Raw genomic sequence first — 19,456 nt, forward strand, 5'->3', positions numbered from 1 at the left:
GCGCACGCTAGAGTCGGCAGCGCACCTGCCAAACATGAACAGGCTTATTAAGGTCATTAAAGTTATAATTGAAAGAAAATTTTCGCTGCTCGTCTGACCTTACGGTTGGCAGCAGGCAAAAAGGCCAAGCGGCCTTTGCCTTTTTAAGAAACCTCATCCATGGGTGGGATGAGGTTTCCAACAGCAAATAAAAATAAAATGAAAATTTTAACATTTAATTTATAAAGACCCTGTCACATGAGTAGGGACATGTTTTATAACATTTTAAAAATCTTTATTTTTAATGTTTTAAACTATTCACCCCCATGAGACAGCTCTGTGCCTGAGGGAGCTTTTCGAGCGCGCACTCGCACGCATGCGCGAAGTTTGCACTCACCTCCCCCACAGGCAGTGCTGAGCAATGAAGCACGCATTTCACACTGGGCGAGCCTTAATTGGCCCATCAACATGAAATCACGGTCCAGCCTGATCTTGGGTGGCGGTCAGCTTCCTGACCGCCCCCTTCGAACCTGCCCGACGAGGGAAAAATCCTCCCCATTGTATCAAAGTTCCTCGAATTCTCATATGGACCTCCTCTGAAACTTGGCTGAAATTTAAATAAAGGAGGACATTGGCCCTACTAGTTCATTAACTAAATATCTAAAATGTTAAAGTACAGCCTATTCCAGTAAAGAGTACGTTAGTTAAACAGGAATTTATCTCACTTCTCGACAGACATAACTGTTATACAAAACCATTCTCTATACTTGCCCCCTTCATCCCAAAAGCAATCTACTCTACATGCTGGGAAATACAGACTGTCTTGATGTTTGTGAAGTCTCATCATGCTAAATTGGTCAGTAGATTTCAGGCTGAATAAGGTGTGGTTGCAATCTTGCAGGCAGATGGTGGTATTTAATTGAAGCAACTTTCTATAGGATCCAGTTGCAAGTGGAGTCCCAAAGCTGGTTATGTTGGAAATGTTGTTCTTCAACAATTTTATCAACCTTCTGAAAAAATGCATGATGACAAAAAGGAATGTGGGCCGGGATTAGTAATCTAGATATAATATATAGGCTAGAGGCTGAATCAAATATATTGTGGGAGTGGACCCATGTGTGATATATGTCCTTGTAAATGCAATGTGCTGGTTTAAGATCTGGATAATTTCAAGCATGTGCATACCATGCAAGATTACAAGTTGAAGATTCCAGAGCAGGAGAAGGTCATAATAGATAATTTTTTTTTTAAAAAGCAGTGTAGAAACCTTAGGGATAGCAAATAGGATATATTGTTAGCAGTATAATAAAGAACTAGGAATTTTTCATTTTTAAAAAGCCTTGGCACAGCTAGATTTAAAGTTGAGTATCGATTCCAGTTTTGGTCCAGACACATAACAAGGGAGATTGAGGAGAAAGCCCAGGAAACAGAATGTTACCTCATCTTTTGGAACTTAACTATTGGAATAAGTTCAAGAAATTAGGGCATTTTCATTGAAAAAATATAGGCCCCAGTAGTTACAGAGAGTGAGGTATTTAGCACCCTGCACACATGGAAAAACAGACGCTCTATCAAATGTAATAGCAGAACTTCAATTCTTGTCCACCATTGTTCACTTGACGGCTGGCCAGATGAAGAGGCTGACCAGCTGACAGGCTGGAATACCTTCCGAAAAAGGCTGCAGCTGAATACTGGAAAGAGGGAGAAAAAGATCACGGGCGGAGGAGATTGTGATGAGGGAGACCATGTGGACTGATGAGCGGATTGTGACAGGGCTGTTGTTTGGTCTGTAGCGTGACTGAAGTTTGGATTGAAGTGGAGCTGAAGTTTGGATTGAAGTGGGACTGAAGTTTGGATTGTAGTGGAGCTGATGTTTGGGTTGTTGTGGAACTGAAGTTTGGACTCTTTGGACTAGTGTGAGATTGAATTTGTATTAGGACTGAAGTTTGGATTGTAGTGGGACTGAAGTTTGGATTGCAGTGAGGTTAAAGATTGGATTGTAGTGGGATGGATGTTTGATTGTAGTGGAGCTCAAGTTAGGATTGTTGTGGGACTGAAGTGTGGATTCTAGTGGAGCTGAAGTTTGGACTGTAGTGGGATTAAGGTTTGGATTGCAGTGGAGCCAAAATTTGGGTTGCAGTGGAGTTGAATTTTGGATTGTAGTGGGATTGAAGTTTGGATTGTAGTGGGATTGAAGTTTGAACAGTAGTGGAGTTGAAGATTGGATTGAAATGGGACTGAAGTTTAGATTGTAGTGGAGCTGAAGTTAGGATTGTTGTGGGACTGAAGTTTAGATTGTAGTGGAGCTGAAGTTAGGGTTGTTGTGGGACTGAAGTTTAGATTGTAGTGGAGCTGAAGTTTGAACTGTAGCGGGACTGAAGTTTGGATGGTAGTTGCACTGTAGTTGGCTTGTAGTGGGTCTGAGCTTCGGATTGTAGTGGGACTGAAGTTTGGAAGGCAGTGAGATATAAATTTGGATTGTACTAGAGCTGAAGTTTGGATTGGGGAATGGTCAACTGATTCTGGAAGGGAGACAGATTGCAGCAGATAAGCTTGGAGACACTGCAGGAAAGTACTCCTGCTCTGCCTGGCCCACAAGCCGTGCTGATTAGAAACCTTCTTGCTGAATTCAACAGTTCTCACTTCCCTTCAGATACCTGATTTCCTAAGGCCTGGGAAAAGCAAATCTACATGATTGCTAAAATCTGAGTAGTGTGGCCTCATTTAAAAATTATGTCTTCTGATCGGCTTCTTGGGAGCAGGTAACTCACCTAAAACCCAACCTGCCTGCTTGAACCAGAAGTAGACATTTTTCCAGTGGGTTGGTGTTGGGTAATCCACATTTAGGGGTAAGAATAATTTACCCGAATTCTTTCTGAAGTAGTCTAAGGTATCCTTTGGAATTGGCATGTATTGGGAAGATAGGCTGAGTATGCATATTGGCTGCACGATGCCTGCAGGGGACTTGTTTGATGGACCAACTATCCTTTTTGTGTTTTCATTTTTGTTTATTATTCCTTTATTCACAACATTGAGAGAGGAAGTCCTGGCTAATGGCTGGCAGCTAATTAGAAAGGATTTCTATTTTGGAAAAAAGAGCTTCCCTTTAAGCAGTTCCAATTGGTCAATTATTTCTGAATGTCAAACAGAATAGCCTTTGTGTTCAATGATACTTACGGAATAAATATTGTGAGGGCCTTGCTGACCTGCATGCTTGAATTTCTGATATGTATTCCCGTTGGGTAAAATCTGCACAAATTTGTAAAGTTCTCATTTATATTTACCATACAGGTAGAATAACAGAAGTTTTCGGTTATATTTATGGGAATTGGTAAAGGTTCACTGATACTGTTGTATAAACTATACCCCCTGGCTCACAGCCAAAACAACTCTGTGTGAGGGCCACTTTACAAGTCAGATATATTGGTGTCTTCCCATGTCAAACTACATAAGATCAGATACATGTACAACTGAAAGGTAATTTCCCTAATTCACATTCCAGTGTCGAGCTTCATCTAGGTGAGCACCTAATGGGAATTATGGGCATTCATTGCAATTCTCTGGCCACTAATTTTAAGGAATAGCAAAGAACGGGAGCATGAGCTTGAATTTCTTATATTCAGCCCTAGCAAATGATGCTCACTGTCAGCAACATGTATTCAGGAAAGCACATCTCAGTACACCTCAGTTATCTGCTCGTTGCTAGCATGACCTCCTGAATAGAGCTTTCGCAGCTTCTCTTATATCTCACCTATTCTTTTGCAGGGTGAAGCCGATATCTTGACACCATCTGAGATTGGGACGGTTAAACAAAATCATATATTTATGATTAGGACTACATTTACAACCTTTATCCTTTCTCTGGTGCTTGTCAGTCCTCAGGGTTCGTGTAACTTGTGCAGTTTTAGCCATTCTGTTGACCCTCTAATCATTAGCATTACCTTTCTTTAATGTCACCTCCATTATGATACGATCTTTCGGCCCTGGTCCTTTGCGAGAGCAATCTCCCTCTTCTGAGCCCGGCACTGGAGTTCCACCACTGGTATTGGAATTGGGAGAGCTGGACCGGCTCATTAATGTGGGAGTGGGACAAGGAGTAAGGCTAGGACTGCGCAACCTTGTACGAACAGTTAGGGTCACAACTCCTTTCTTCAGTTGCTATTGGGAAAAAATATACATATTAGAATAGATAGATGACTGAATCAATAAGCAGTTAAATATTTAAGGGTAAATTCTGTGAGACTGTGCTCCCAGTGCAAGGTCTCATTCAAATGGAGTGTGAAGTAGAACATCTGCCACGGAGGCCAAGGTACCTGATTTAGAGCATCCCCAATTTGCCAGTCTTTGCAATTAAAAAATGACTTTTAAACACAAACTCAAAAAAGAGGTAATTTTATTATAAGCCAGTACGTTTGCATGGAGATAAAGGCCTCGATTTTTGCTGAGTCAGGATGACTTGGGAGACCTTTAAAAATGGTGGGTGGGTTCAGATTGCAGGATTCCTGACCCCATTCCCAGGGTTTCCAATTTTCAGGAGTGCCTTTTAAGGGTGCGGGCTGGTTTGAGTCACAAGCCCGCATCCTGCATCCTGACCTGACTGGCTCCATTGCGGGAATAGGCATGTCCTAGTCCACCACAATTTTCATGGAGTCGGGCCAGCTTTTCAGAGAGTTGTGGTTCACGCCGCCTCAGAGAAGTTGTGAATCATAGTCTGCATGAGGGAAGCTTTTAAAAGTAAGTTCAAAGGTCCTCCTCATGACCCCCATGTCAAGATATGACCCCCCCCACAACCTACCCACCCCTATGGCCCAGGGCCAGGGAGAGAAAGCACGGGCCCTGATGCTACTCCTGTTTCTGAGCCCCTTATCTACTCACATCATCGTCCCTGCCACCCTTTTAACCCTTGACAGCTCTGTTGAGTGCTCTCGCACTGCGCTTTGGGGCCTATAGAATAGAATAGTGCAGCACAGAAGGAGGCCAATCAGCCCATTGAATCTGCACCAGTTCTTTCAAAGAGAAATTTAGTCAGTCCTGCCATTGCAACTCCCCCCTACACATTCTTTGCCTATTTTTTTTTTTAAATCGAAGTATTTATTCAATTTCCTTTGGAACACTAATTTGAATCTATCCACCACAATATCAGGGAGGTGGTGCATTCTAAATCCTAACACTCTGTGGAAAGGATTTTCTTCGTGTCGCCTCTGATTCTTTTGCCAATCAACTTAAATGAGGTTAAATCTGAGCCATCTGATTTCCGAACCTTCAGCCATTGGAAACAGTTTCTATTTATTCTATCGAAACCCTTCAGAACTTTATACATCTCCATCAAATTCCCTCAGGCTTCTTGGCTCGAAGGAGAAAAACCTCAGCTTCTCTGGAATCCCTCTGTTCTAGTAAATCTCTAGTAAATCTCTTCTGAACTGTCTACAAAGCCTTTACATCTTTCGGGTGACCAGAATTAGAAACCATAGTCACAGTGGGGTTGAACCATATAGGTTTTATATAGGTTCAGCAAAACTTCTTGGCTTTTGTACTCTATGACTCTATTGTAAGCTCAGGTTTCAGTATGATACACTATGTAACCACAGTGACAATTGCACACAACTTGGTCATTCATATTATGTAACCAGCTCTGCATCTTTGAACCTGGCCCCTTGCAATATCCAGGCAACAACATCCAACAGACTTGAACCTCACAAGCACCACAAACAATAATTTAATGTACAAATGAGAATATCTTGAACTCACAGTGACATATTCTATTAGCGCATGACTCTTGGTTTCAATTCCAAGTTTAAAAATGGCAAAACCTTCCAGTAAATAAGCACCAACCAATTTACCTGCAATAATGTGCTATTTCTATTCACACACAAGAGAGCCTTCACAAAAAAAATACACTTTGCATTGAGTGATAAATATTTTCTCATTTTAAATTGAAACTAACCACACTTACAAATGCCCAGCGTGAAGCATATAATAGGAGAGCAAAGTACTGCAGACGCTGGAGATCTGAAATATAAACAGAAAATGCTGGAAATACTCAGTAGGCCAGGCAGCATCTGTGGAGAGAGAAACAGAGTCCACACTTCAGGACCACAATCTGCACTGGTTCTGATGAAGGGTCACTGATCTCTGTTTCTCTCTGCACAGATGCCACCAGGCGTGCTGAGCATTTCCAACAAATCCCATTTCTATTGCAGCAAAAATAACCCTTTTTGCCAGCTGTCCAAAAAACAAACTGAGAACTAAGTTCTACCCTCTCACGTGGTTTGTGCAGGAAGCTGCTTAAGTTTTTTTTTGTTTCCCAGTCTCAAGACATCTTTCCCTACTTTCTCCAGTACTTTGTTAATATTACTTACGTACATGTCAACCGTCAGCATTTTACAGCCTTATGCAATATATCATTACAATACAACATAATAAAAAATTTCTGCTTTAAGAGTGAAGCTAAATATTTGTAAATAACTTTTAAATGAAGAAGAAATTCTTTCCTTTCAATTTCTTCCCAGCATTGGAGCCTAATTAATCTACACCTTTTTGGAAGCTCAAGCTGATTTTTCTCCCTTTCAGCAGTTTCAAACTGATCAACTGTTTTCAATCTTGTTCCTCCAACAAATGGGGCTAAAAATGGAGTCTTGTGGTTTTTGAATTGGGGTGGGGTGGGAGGGGGGAGGTGTCACTATTCGTGACTTACCAGCAGCCATGCAGATCGAGGTGGAGGAGGCCATGCAGTTTTTGTGTACCCACTTCATCTGCATCATTGTAATACCGGCCCAAGGCAATTGCAGCACTGCAGCCTCTTCATCTGAGCTGCTTGTGGGCTCTGCACAAGGCCCAGGAGGGGGGGTGGGGAGGGGGGAGGTGGGGGGGTACACTGGCACTGGTGCATCCAATTAGGATATTGAATAAGGAACAACGGACCCTTTCAGAGTTGGGATGTTCAGTGCGGCCTGTGGATATGGCAATCTGCTGCCTGCACAGAGGGGCGGTGCTGTCAGTAGCAAGAGCTGAGAGGAGCCCCGAGGGCACATGTCACTCACTCACCACCCCTGGGGCGCATGGCGGCCACTTGAGAAGGAGATGGTACTGCCCAAGTCTGGGACCTCCCCCCGAAGTCATGAGGCCCGGTGACTAGCACCATCTGGACCCCCTCTCCTGGGCCCTACCATGACCCCCCAGACCTATGCCAAGGCAAACCCCCAAACAATCCCAAAGGTCTCTCATGCCCACTATGCCTGGATATCCCTACCAAACACCTATTGCCCCTCATGCCCTGTATGCCAAGGTATGCCCCAAACAACCCCTATAGCCCTTATGCCCCCTATGCCAAGCTATGCCCCCAAACAGCCCCATAGCCCCACATGCTCCCTATGCCAAGCTACAACACTTTCATGCCCATCCACTCACTATACATTGTATAGAAGCAATGAACCCAATAGTGACAGTAGGATATGTAAAATTAAGCTTTTAGCAAGTCATTCATTCATAAAATAGCTTTTATTACAGCCAAAAAAAGTGCGGATCATCCAGACCCTCTAAAGTTTCAATGGTTGAAAATGTAAGCACTTGAAACCTCTTTATCTTACTTAAATAAACATTGTGACAGAAGAGATCAGAGAGCCAGAGCTGTCAATCAACCAATGTTTTCTCTGGGGCTCAGGTGTTTCAACAGGCTAATGGATTTATGGGTTCTAAGCCAAGCCTCATTATGTATTCTTAACTGAGAGCCCAGAAATCCATTTTTATACAAATTAGAGTAATAGAGTCGTAGGGCAGAATCTTGCCCTTGTCAGGCGGGCTCGAGGTGGTGTGGGGGCGGGGGGCGACGGTCGGAAAGCTGGCTGCTGCCAGTGATCGGGGCCGGAAGGCGATTTCATGCAGGCCGATTAAGGCCTGCCCAGCATAAAAACGCGAGCAGCAGCACTCAGCGCTGCCTGTGTGGAGGGTGGGTGAGGAGGGCAGGTGGGACGATCGTGAACTTCACGCATGCGTGCGAGTACGCGCTTGATAATCTCCCTCAGGCACAGAGCTGCCTCTGGGAGATGAAGAGTTATAAAAAAAATAAAGAACTTAAAAATGTAATAAAACATGTCCCCTCATGTGACTCTGTCATGCGAGCAGGGACATGTTATAAATTAAGTTTTAAAATTTTAATTTTATTTTTATTTGCTTTAGGAAACCTCATCCCGCCCGTGGGAAAGGCACTTGGCCTTTTCGCCTTCCCGCCAACCGTGAGGTTGGATGGGCATGAAAAATTTAACTTAATTGATCATTTAATGGCCTTAATAAGCCTTTTAATTATCGGTGGGCTCGCTGCCGACACTGGTGCTTGCCTGCCGAAACACCGTGCGACTGTGCGTTGACATTGGGGTGCCTGCCCGACGTCAACACACGTCATTTCACGCTCGAGTGGGTCAGGCATGTGCCCACCCGCCAAGCTAAAAATTTTGCCCACAGGGTTATACAGCACAGAAACAGGCCCTTCGGCCCATCGTGTCTTTGCCAGCCATCAAGCACCTATCTATTCTAATCCCATTTTCCAGCACTTGGCCCGTAGCCCTGTATGCTATGGTGTTTCAAGTGCTCATCTAAATACTTCTTAAATGTTGTGAGGGTTCCTGCCTCTACCACCCCCTCAGGCAGTGTGTTCCAGATTCCAACCACCCTCTGGGTGCAAAAAAATTTCCTCACATCCCCTTTAAACCCCCTGCCCCTTATCTTAAATCTATGCCCCCTAGTTATTGACACCTCCGCTAAGAGGAAAAGTTTCTTCCTATCTATCCTATCTATGCCCCTCATAATATTGTACACCTAAATTGGGTCCCCCCTCAGCCTTCTCTGCTCTAAGGAAAACCCTAGCCTATCCAGTCTCTCTTCATAGCTGCAACGCTCCAGCCAAGGCAACATCCTGGTGAATCTCCTCTGCACCCTCTCCAGTACAATCACATCCTTCCTATAGTGTAGCGATCAGAACTGCAAACAGTTCTCCAGCTGTGGCCTAAATATACAGCTCCAACATAACCTCCCTGCTCTTATATTCTATGCTTCAGCTAATAAAGGCAAGTATCTGAAATTCCCTCTTAACCACCTTATCTACCTCATCTACACAACTAAGTCACCTCCTCGAAAAATTCAATCAAATTTGTCACTATAGGGTTCATTGCTTGTATACAGTGCATAGTTGGTGAATGGGAATGAAAGTGTTATAGCATGGCATCGGAGGCATAAGGGGCCATAGGGGTTGTTTGGGGGGCATACCTTGGCATAGGGGCATGAGGGGCCATAAGGGGGTGGGTGTGGGCATTAGCTGGTATGGATGGGGCATGGGGAGTGTCGGGGTGGGTGATGGATTGTGAGGGGCGAAGGCTGGAGGGCCTTTTTGTTTTTAGTTTAACTGGGACGAAGTCCAACAGCACTGAGTTGAGTTGAGGAATGGGAAATTGTGTAAGTCAGTAATCCTTAATGGCTACTGGGTAAAAAAAAGGATATGGCTTCTTAAAGGAAGTCATCACCATAAGGAGTCAAAAATTGTTTTCAGCTGCAAATATTTACATTGCACTCTTTAAACCTTTGCAAATGTGCAAAGGAAGTCCAGAAATGTGTACAAAAGGTGTACAAAATTATGAGGGGAATAGATAGAGTGGACAGGATAAAATTGTTTCCCTTGATGGAGAATTCTATAACCAGGGGACATAGATTCAAGATAAGTGGCAGAAGATGTAGGGGGGACATGAGGAAGAACTTTTTTACGCAGAGGGTAGTGGGTGTCTGGAATTGGCTGCCCAAGTTGGTGGTAGAGGCAGAAACTTTAAACTCTTAAAAAGTACCTGGATCTGCACCTAAAATGCTGTAAGCTGCAGGGCTATGGGCTGGGTGCAGGAAGGTGGGATTAGAAAGGGCACCTGGGTGTCCTCAAGCTGGCATGGACAAGATGGGCCGAATGGCCTCCTTCTGTGCTGTAACCTTTCTATGGTTCTAAATGATCAAATTTATGTGGAGAGAGGAAATGGCATCTGTGGAGTGACAAAGCTTCTAAATCCCTTGTTTGATGGCTAGTAAAACATGAAGGATATTGTCTTGTTTGACATTTTAAGGCACGATCACCAGAGAATACGAGTGCAACATACTTAACAGGAGGTGATGGCCAAGCTCAAAGTTGTTTCAATAAGTACATGACCTGGGAACAAATCTGAATCAAGTCAGCATACCTTAAGGGAGCTTCCAACAGACTGCACAACAGTACAGTCATCACATAGATAACCCAGGTAGGTCCGTATGACACAAAACTCTTTTTTATTCTTTCATGGAGTGTAGGTGTCACTGGCTAGGCCAGCATTTGTTGCCCATCCCTAACTTCTTTTGAGAAGGTGGTGGTGAGCCACTACCTTGAATCACTACAGACCATCTGTTGTTGATACATCCCCAGTGCTGTTAGGGAGAGGTTTCTAGGATTTTGATCTAGTGACAATGAAGGAACAGTGATGTAATTCCAAGTCAGGTTGGTGTGTGGCTTGGATGAACTTGCAAGTGGAGGTGTTTCCATGCATCTACTGCCCTTTTCTTTCTAGTGGTAGAAGTTGTGGGTTTGGAAGGTGCTGTTGAAGGAGCCTTGGTGAGTTGCTGCAGTGAATGTTGTAGATGGTACACACTGCTGCCACTGGTGGTAGAGGGAGTGAATGTTTAAATTGGTGGAAGAGGTGCCAATCAAGCGGGCTGCTTTGTCCTGGATGGTGTCAAGCTTCTTGGGTGTTGTTGAAGCTGCACGCATCCAGGCACGAGAAGAGCATCCTATCACACTCCTGACTTGTGCCTTGTAGATGGTGGACAGGCTTTGGGGAGTCAGGAGGGGAGTTACTTGCTGCAGAATTCCCAGCCTCTGACCTGCTCTTATAGTCACAGCATTTATATGGCTAATCCAGTTCAGATTCTGGTCAACTGTAACCCCCAGGATGTTGACTGTGGGGGGTTCAGCAATGGTAATGTCGTGGGGAGATGGTTAGATTCCCTCTTGTTGGACATAGTCATTGCCTGGCACTTGTGTGGTGTGAATGTAACTTGCCACTTATCAGCCCAAGCCTGAATATTGTCCAGGTCTGCCTTCACATGGATACGGACAGCTTCAGTAACTGAAGAGTTGCAAGTACTGAACATTGTGCAATCATCCGCAAACATGCCGATCCAAAACATACCGCTGGTCGGCATGCAATAATTCAATTACAATGTAATTAGGCCAAATATTAGATATATTTTCAGGGTCATGAGGCAAGACATGAAAGCTTAAAAAAGTCTTGCACGGGAAAAACAGAACTTCATAGAGTTGCTGATACTCTTAGATCAATATCTGAATGTGTGTTGCTGGCAGCTGACCTCTGCAAATATTCTTCTTGTTACATTTTAGATCATGGGGAATGTACCTGTGAGTTCACGATATTCGCTGCCAGCATGTGAGGTTCTTGACCTGGAGCAGGAATTTGTAAGATTGGCCTTTCATAAAAACATAGAAACGTAGAAAATAGGAGCAGGAGTAGGCCATTCAGCTCTTCGAACCTGCTCCGTCATTCATCATGATCATGGCTGATCATCTAACTCAATAGCCTGCTCCCGCTTTCTCCCCATGTCCTTTGACCCCTTTCACCCCAAGAGCTATATCTAGCTCCTTCTTGAAAACATACAATGTTTTGGCATCAACTACTTTCTGTGGTAGTGAATTCCACAGGCTCACCACTCTCTGGGTGAAAAAATTCTCCTCATCTCACCTAAATGGTCCACCCCGTATCCTCAGACTGTGACTTCTGGTTCTGAACTTCCCCCACCAACATGAACATCCTTCTTGTATCTACCTTGCCAAATCCTGTTAGAATTTTATAGGTTTCCATGAGATTCCCCCCTCATTCTTCTGAACTCCAGTGAATATAATCCTAACCGACTCTATCTCTCCTCATATGTCAGTCCCGCCATCCCAGGAATCAGTCTGGTAAACCTTTGCTGCACTCCCTCTATAGCAAGAGCATCCTTCCTCAGATAAGGAGACCAAAACTGCACACAATATTCCAGGTGTGGTCTCACCAAGGCCCTGTACAATTGCAGCAAGACATCCCTGTTCCTGTACTCGAATTCTCTGGCTATCAAGGCCAACATACCATTTGCCTTCTTTACCGCCTGCTGCACCTACATGCTTACCTTCAGCGACTGGTATACAAGGAGACCCAGGTCTCGTTGCACATTCCCCTCTCTCAATTTATAGCCATTCAGATAATAATCTGCCTTCCTGCTTTTGCTACAAAATGGATAACCTCACATTTATCCACATTATACTGCATCTGCTATGCATTTGCCCACTCACTCTGCGTGTCTAAATCACACTGAAGCATCTCTGCATCCTCCTCACAGCTCACCCTCCCACCCAGCTTTGAGTCATCTGCAAATTTGGAGATATTACATTTAGTTCCCTCATCTAAATCATTAATATATATTGTGAATAGCTGGGGTCCCTGCACTGATCCCTGCGGTAACCCATTAGTCACTGCCTGCCATTCGGAAAAAGACCCGTTTATTCCCACTCTTTGTTTCCTGTCTGCCAACCAGTTTTCTATCCATCTCAATACACTACCCCCAATCCCACCCGCTTTAATTTTACACGCTAATCTCTTATGTGGGACTTTGTCGAAAGCCTTCTGAAAGTCCAAATAAACCACATCCACTGGCTCCCCCTCATCAACTCTACTAGTTACATCATGGAAAAATTCCAGTAGATTTGTCAAGCATGATTTCCCTTTTGTAAATCCATGCTGACTCAGTCCGATTCTGCCACTGTTTTCCACGTGCTCAGCTATTAAATCTTTTATAACGGACTCTAGAATTTTCCCCACTACCAACGTCAGGCTGACTGGTCTATAATTCCATTTTCTCTCTGCCTCCCTTTTTAAATAGTGGGATTACATTAGCTACCCTCCAATCTGTAGGAACTGTTCCAGAGTCTATAGAATCTCGGAAGATGACCACCAATGCATCTACTATTTCTAGAGCCACTCCCTTAAGTACTCTGGGATGTAGATTATCAGGCCCTGGGGATTTATCGGCCTTCAATCCCATCAATTTCCCCAACACCATTTCTCTACTAATACTGATTTCTTTCAGTTCTTCCCCCTCACTAAACCCTGTGTTCCCCAACATTTCTGGTATGTTATTTGTGTCCTACTTTGTGAAGACAGAACCAAAGTATGTATTTAGTTGGTCAACCATTTCTTTGTTCCCCATTATAAATTCCCCTGTTTCTGACTGTAAGGGACCTACATTTGTCTTCACCAATCTTTTTCTCTTCACATACCTATAGACACTTTTACAGTCAGTTTTTATGTTCCCCGAAAGCTTACTCTCGTACTCTATTTTCCCCTTCTTAATCAATCCCTTGGTTCAAACTCTAATAATTCATCAAGTGTATCAATTAACGAGTTAACTCAGTTTATCACACTGGGCATTTAAAAATGAAAACTTAACACCAAAAGTTGATCAAAGGAATCGACATGTTAGAAGTTTATATCGGGAATTCTAGCACGGAGGTTTGCAGACGCTGAGGAATTTCTGCCCACTATAGGTGTAAAGCTCACGCCACTGATTGTGACGTCCAAGTTCTTAGCATGTATATGATCTCAGTGTATAAAATTCTGCACTTAGCTGCAAATTTGTAAAGTCTATCCTTTGGTACTCGGTTTATATTTTACAAATTTCTAGACAGCCTACTTGGGAAAACACTCTTGTTCATTTTTAGCTTGTGCTCAAATTGCAGCAAGAAACAAACCTAACATCAATCTCCTTGGAAATTACTTAAGAGAAAGCACTGTTTTGTAGAGAACATCTTACCTTGAAGGTCTGGATGGCCTGCTGATGGGTTAACCCCTGCAGAGATTCCCCATTAACTTCGAGAATTTCATCCCCTGTTGAGTACAGGATGGGTCTATTAATCCTTAGGAGCATTTACATCCTTTTAAAAATACACCATCAATGATTTATTAAAAGTTTCACTAGCTTCACTATTAATTTAAACTTTTTTATAAAACAGAAAAGTCAAGTCACAATGATAATGTTGAAGTGAAGAAACAATGACGAAGTGTTGAAAGCACCAGTACAACCAGTTATCAACCAATAAAACAAGATGTGCTCAAGAGTCAAGAAATATGTAAATAAAGCAATTTTGCGCAAGAAATTTTAAAATTGCTTCCAAAAAACCTGTGGGACTGCCATCCATTATAATCCCTGGGAACTACCATTCACTACAAACACGGCGAACTGCCATTCATTACAATCACGGGGAACTGCCATTCATTACGATCACGGGGAACTGCCATTCATTACAGTCACGGGAAACTGCCATTCATTACAATCACGGGGAACTGCCATTCATTACAATCACGGGGAACTGCCATTCATTACAATCACGGGGAACTGCCATTCATTACAATCACGGGGAACTGCCATTCATTATAATCACGGGAAAGTGCCATTCACTACAATCCCTGGGAACTGCCATTCATTACAATCCCTGGGAACTGCCATTCACTACAATCCCTGGGAACTGCCATTCACTACAATCCCGGGAAACTGCAATGCCGGGGGACTGCCATCCATTCTGGAGATCTGAAATCCCAGGGAACTGCCATCCACTATAATTCCGGGGAATTGAGAAATGAGGGACAGAAATGAGGGACACTGTCAATTACAGTGTAAAAAATACATAAAGCTACGTAAACATTGTAAAGCTGTACTTTTCTATCTGTTCATTTCCCCTCACCCAATAACAACATTGCCACATGACTAAAACATGCTGAAATTGGAATTATGCCAACTGGAGGGTTATATTCCTGTTCAAGAAAGAAATCAATCTGGAAATCATACATCAATTAGCCTTACCTGAGTTCTGGGTAAATCTCCAAAGGACAGATTCACTAATTAATGCTCTGAAAGTGAAATTCTCCACACCAAAGCCGGTCTGGTAGGTCGGGTGAGCCGCTTAAACAGATGGGAAGGTGCAGGATCGAGAACTTCTTGCCTTCCCAATTTCCCCAACCCCCCACCGATTAAGTAAGGGGTGGGGGTAGGTTAAGGTGGGCCTTCCCCCCACCAGGCCAATTGAGGCCCTTAAATGGCTAATGGTATGTTGCCAGGTAAGTTGCCCTGGCAGCCTGGCTGCGGGCCCAGTTAGGGTGTCCTTCTTATTCAGACAGCATTTGGCCACAAAGTACACCACCACCGGCAAAGGCCACCCTCACGGGAATGTCCAAGCCCTTCACACCAACCCCTCTCCCCTCCATATCCAGGCCTGCCTAACTGGACCCAGTGAGGCTGCCTTACCTCTCCTCCGGGCCTCCATTGCTGCTTCTCATCTTGGGTCTCCTGCAGTCCCAGCAGTGGCCATTGCTCCCAGTGGCGCTGTTGGAGCAGATGAGTGGCCTACCTCTGATTGGCCAGCAGCTCATGGAGTCAGGTTCTTCACCTCCAACGGCCTGGGAACCCAGACAGGATAAGTGTCTGATTCGGATTTAATCCTATTGCAGCTCCGGTAAATGGCTATGGTGGGGTTGCCACCAGCTCTCTGACCAGTGGATGGGAACCACTGCCGTGACTGTTAGATTCAGCCCCAAGAATACATATCAGGAACTCGGGTGTGGGTGTTGATGGATACCATTATAACTATTATAACAATGAACAGAATATCTGCAGGGGCCTCCATTTCCAAGCTAAATACCTAACATGCTCTCAATGCCCTAGTTCTGCATTACCACCTGATCCACAATATGGATGAAACTGTGTAGACAGAGAATAGTGAGGTTTCATCAGGGACTGTCTGCGTGGATTTTCAAAGGGAAGGGCATGTTTAACTATTTCATTTTGTTGCAGAAAACACACAAACATGATAATTATTATACATTGCTGTATAAATTAATTTCCAAAGGCATTTGATTCAGATGCCGTATAAGAGACTTGCCATGAAGGTAGAGGATATTACAGGGAATGTAGCTGCATAGAATGATGGCTAGGGGACAGATAGAGGAAGGTAGGAATAACTTAACATTTTTAGAGTGATTGGGTATGGGCCATCGGGTGCCCCAGGTATCTCTGTTGGGACATCTTTTGTTTCCATTTATATAAATGATTTGAATAAAGGCACGTGGAGGAATTAAATACAGGTTAAAGCCCTGAACTAAAAAGTTGTGAATCCAACCCTAGCTTGGCAGGTTGTGAAAATAAATTCAATAAAGCTGATAATTTGCAACCATGAGCACTGCCAGAATGTCATAAACCCCAACTGTTTCACTAATGTCCATCAGGGAAGGGAACCTGCCCACCTGGTCTGGTTTACACTGGGCTCCAGTATCACATTATGTGGTTGTCACTCAAACCACTATGTTCATATTGAATGTCATAAGACATTCAACTGCAGCTGTTTTCAAGTATACATTTATATTTAATCTATTTGTGTTTATGTCAAAGAGGGAATCACTAAATTTGTGACTCTTGAATATCAGTTTTGTAGTTTAATTTTATTCCAATTTTATATAATTTCATCGGCCTTCTAAAGTTCTAAACTATTGTGTCTCTTATGACTCCTACTAAGAGCTGCCTGACACTTTTCCATCTATCAAGGCAGCATCAAAGTTTCACATTTCTTTTACTGCAGTAGCAGTTGTGTTTCCCTTCCAGCTGCCAAATTTATGCCCTTCTCTGCTGAAGGCTGCAACCCCTCCTGGGATAGGTTCCACAGATTCTGGTCACCATTCAGTACCCCTTTCTACATGTCTGAACATTGGCTGGTTATTTGATTGGGGCAGGCTATTAGAGTCAAACCCCATCCTAAACTTGTTCAATATCCATACATGTGAAATATAGATTCACTGGATTATAATCAGAAATGGGAACTGTGTCAGATCTTACCCTTAGGAAATGTGAGACCAACTGTAGTGCCCCAATTGCTGCCCAGGCTGAAATCATCTAACACAGCACACACCATCAATCAAACCTGGAACTAATCTGGTTTGTACACCACATAGTCCATTAATCTTATCAGCAAATTAAGGATCTTGAACTAATCCTTCCATTAACAGGAACAACATTTGCATTTTGATAGTAACTCTGTTCAAGATAAACTAATTTCATTTTTTCTTGTTTGTAGCACTAGGTTTTACTGCAATTGAGACAGAATAGAAAACAAACCTTGTTGCCAAGTTGCATTGCCTTCACATTCTGCCAGTGTTTATACTCTGAAAGTGATATGCAGTAATCCTGGGGAGGTTAGTGGGTTTCACTGTGTGCAATAAAGTTAACTGATGCCAAGATAAAATGATTTTTTTTGTGTGGCAATTAATAATAAGCCCCTCATGCTGATGCTGACACCATTCAGGTTGAAATGGGTTTGCTCATTAATTTATACAATCAATAACACAGTTGGTCAAAGGAATTGCATCTTAAGGATAATGAAGTGCAGAAAGTTTTTAGTGATAGCAGTTATGTGGAACTTATTACTACTACAGCTCTCGCTATCTGCCTATACATTCAGGAAGAGAGCTGAGAAATATCCATGTACGAAGTTCCATCAACATGATAATAAAGCCAAGTTCAAAGAGTAAATTGGCTTTGACAGAAAAGAAAAGAAAACTCACATATTTGACTCTAATATTCACTGTGATTATATTGCAGAGAAAGACTAGATTTATACAAGCTGTGAAACATTACACAAGCATCCCTCCTATTCATTTCAGAATTCAACCATAATAAAATGGTTTACTGCACTATTGCCTGATATCAAAGCCAGCTTTTCATATTATTTTTTCCCTAAGTAAATTGTTTATTGTCCCAAGCCAGGGCTTTCCATGGCACAGATAGTGCCAACTCTGAAAAAGGGTCATTCTTAGGTTGCTGAGAGTCTGCAAATCATAACACAAGTGGTTTCACATTTAATTGAAGCACCTGAGAGGCATGAATATAATTTTTAAAATGGTTAGCACTCTGTTTTATTGGGTTCTCTTAATGAGCCAAAAATAACAAGCTAAACTGAATAAGACAGTGCAGCGTAACGGAAAGCTAAATCTTAAATTATTTTAAAGCTGATCTTTGGAAGGGACTGCACAAATAATGGGGTCACCAGATTTGGCTCAATATCTTGTCTGCAGTATCAGCCATTGAAGATTTGGTTGCAAGCCACAAAATATGTTTTTAATGTTGTGATACCTCAGCCTCTTTCTTCCCCTTGACCTCCCTTGGTGGAAGTTATTTTCTTTCCCTGTGTTTAAATAACAAACCTGGGGCAGGATTTTACACGTCGGCAAGCGGGGACGGGGCCCATTCACCGACGTGTAAAATGACGCACGGTGACGTCGGGGGGAACTCCCGACGTCACTGTGCCCCATTTAAATTTTCAGGAAGGTGGGGGAGGGGGGGGGGGGGGGGGGGGGCGCGCAGCGAGATCAGCTGTGCGCCCGCCGACTTGTCAATGGCCAATTGAGGCCATTGACAAGGCCAATTAAGTAACTAAAGGACCTGCCCGTCCAACCTTAAGGCTGGCGGGCAGGCCAGGAGCCCCGGCGCGAACTAGAAAAGGCATGAAACCTCATCCACGGGTGGGATGAGGTTTCATGTAGGTTTTAAAACATTTTAATAAAGGTTTTGTAAAAATTATGGACATGTCCCAACTCATGTGACATTGCCATGAGGGGACATGTTAGGGAAATTTTATTTTTCTATTTTTAGGTTTTTAACATTTTGAGCCGATCTCCCTGAGGCTGCACCTAGCCTCAGGGAGATGAGTGCGCTCTTTCGTACGCATGTGCGAAAGAGCACACTCTTGATTTTGCGATTACCCTCCCCCCGCCCCGCCCACACAAGGAGCACACAGCGCTTCTGTGTGGACGTCACGCTGGGCAAGCCTTAATTGGCCCGCCCACTTAAAATGGCGCCACGCCTCCGATCGGGGGCGCTGATCGGAAGCGCACCTGTGCACACCCGCCATTCAACTTCCCCCCCAACGGGGGGAAATTTCAGCCCTTGATGTGCAGTTTGTAAACTATCCTAAAAAGCCTCAAAACCAAAAGTGACCAGAGCCCCTCCCCACCTTTGGTCAGTGACACAGGCTGTTCATGAGAATGATATTTGGAATCAACATAGTTTCAAAGATTGCTACATCAGAAAAGTTACTAAAGTCAAATCTTGTGAGTCCATCTTATTTCAGGGTAATTTAATATTAATGTAACTTTAAAACAATTGACGATTTGGCTTCTTGACTAACTCTTATCACCCAAAAGAAAGCCTGGATTCTTGCCATCCTCCCAAATACTGACTGTCATCCTACCTTCTCCGATTAGGGCCTAGCTGATGAAATCATTAACAAAAAAAAAAGTTAAATGTTACTGTACATTCACAGTTACAGGTGTAAAATAGATACTGGTTGGCAGGAAGACAGACATCAGATTATGGACTTAATCCAATG

General features: G+C 43.4%; 1 protein-coding gene and 1 long non-coding RNA gene across 7 annotated transcripts in view; one reads left to right on the plus strand and one right to left on the minus strand.

Moving 5' to 3' along the window:
- LOC144686088 (uncharacterized) overlaps positions 1–19,456 on the plus strand; it is a 185,036-nt gene that overhangs the window by 133,277 nt on the left and 32,303 nt on the right. The gene's annotated exons all lie outside the window — the stretch shown is intronic.
- The window catches only part of pdzd2 (PDZ domain containing 2), a 631,303-nt gene that overhangs the window by 106,642 nt on the left and 505,205 nt on the right, over positions 1–19,456 (minus strand). For all 6 annotated transcript variants that reach the window (XM_078551140.1, XM_078551149.1, XM_078551169.1 and 3 more), the window contains 2 exons: positions 13,840–13,913; positions 3,921–4,137 (listed from right to left, as the gene is read on the minus strand). In XM_078551140.1, the coding sequence (XP_078407266.1) occupies positions 3,921–4,137; positions 13,840–13,913 (291 nt within the window). The remainder of the gene's footprint in view (positions 1–3,920; positions 4,138–13,839; positions 13,914–19,456) is intronic.

The sequence above is a fragment of the Cetorhinus maximus genome, chromosome 1, assembly GCF_964194155.1.
Source record: "Cetorhinus maximus chromosome 1, sCetMax3.hap1.1, whole genome shotgun sequence".
In the NCBI taxonomy this organism is placed as follows: Eukaryota; Metazoa; Chordata; class Chondrichthyes; order Lamniformes; family Cetorhinidae; genus Cetorhinus; species Cetorhinus maximus.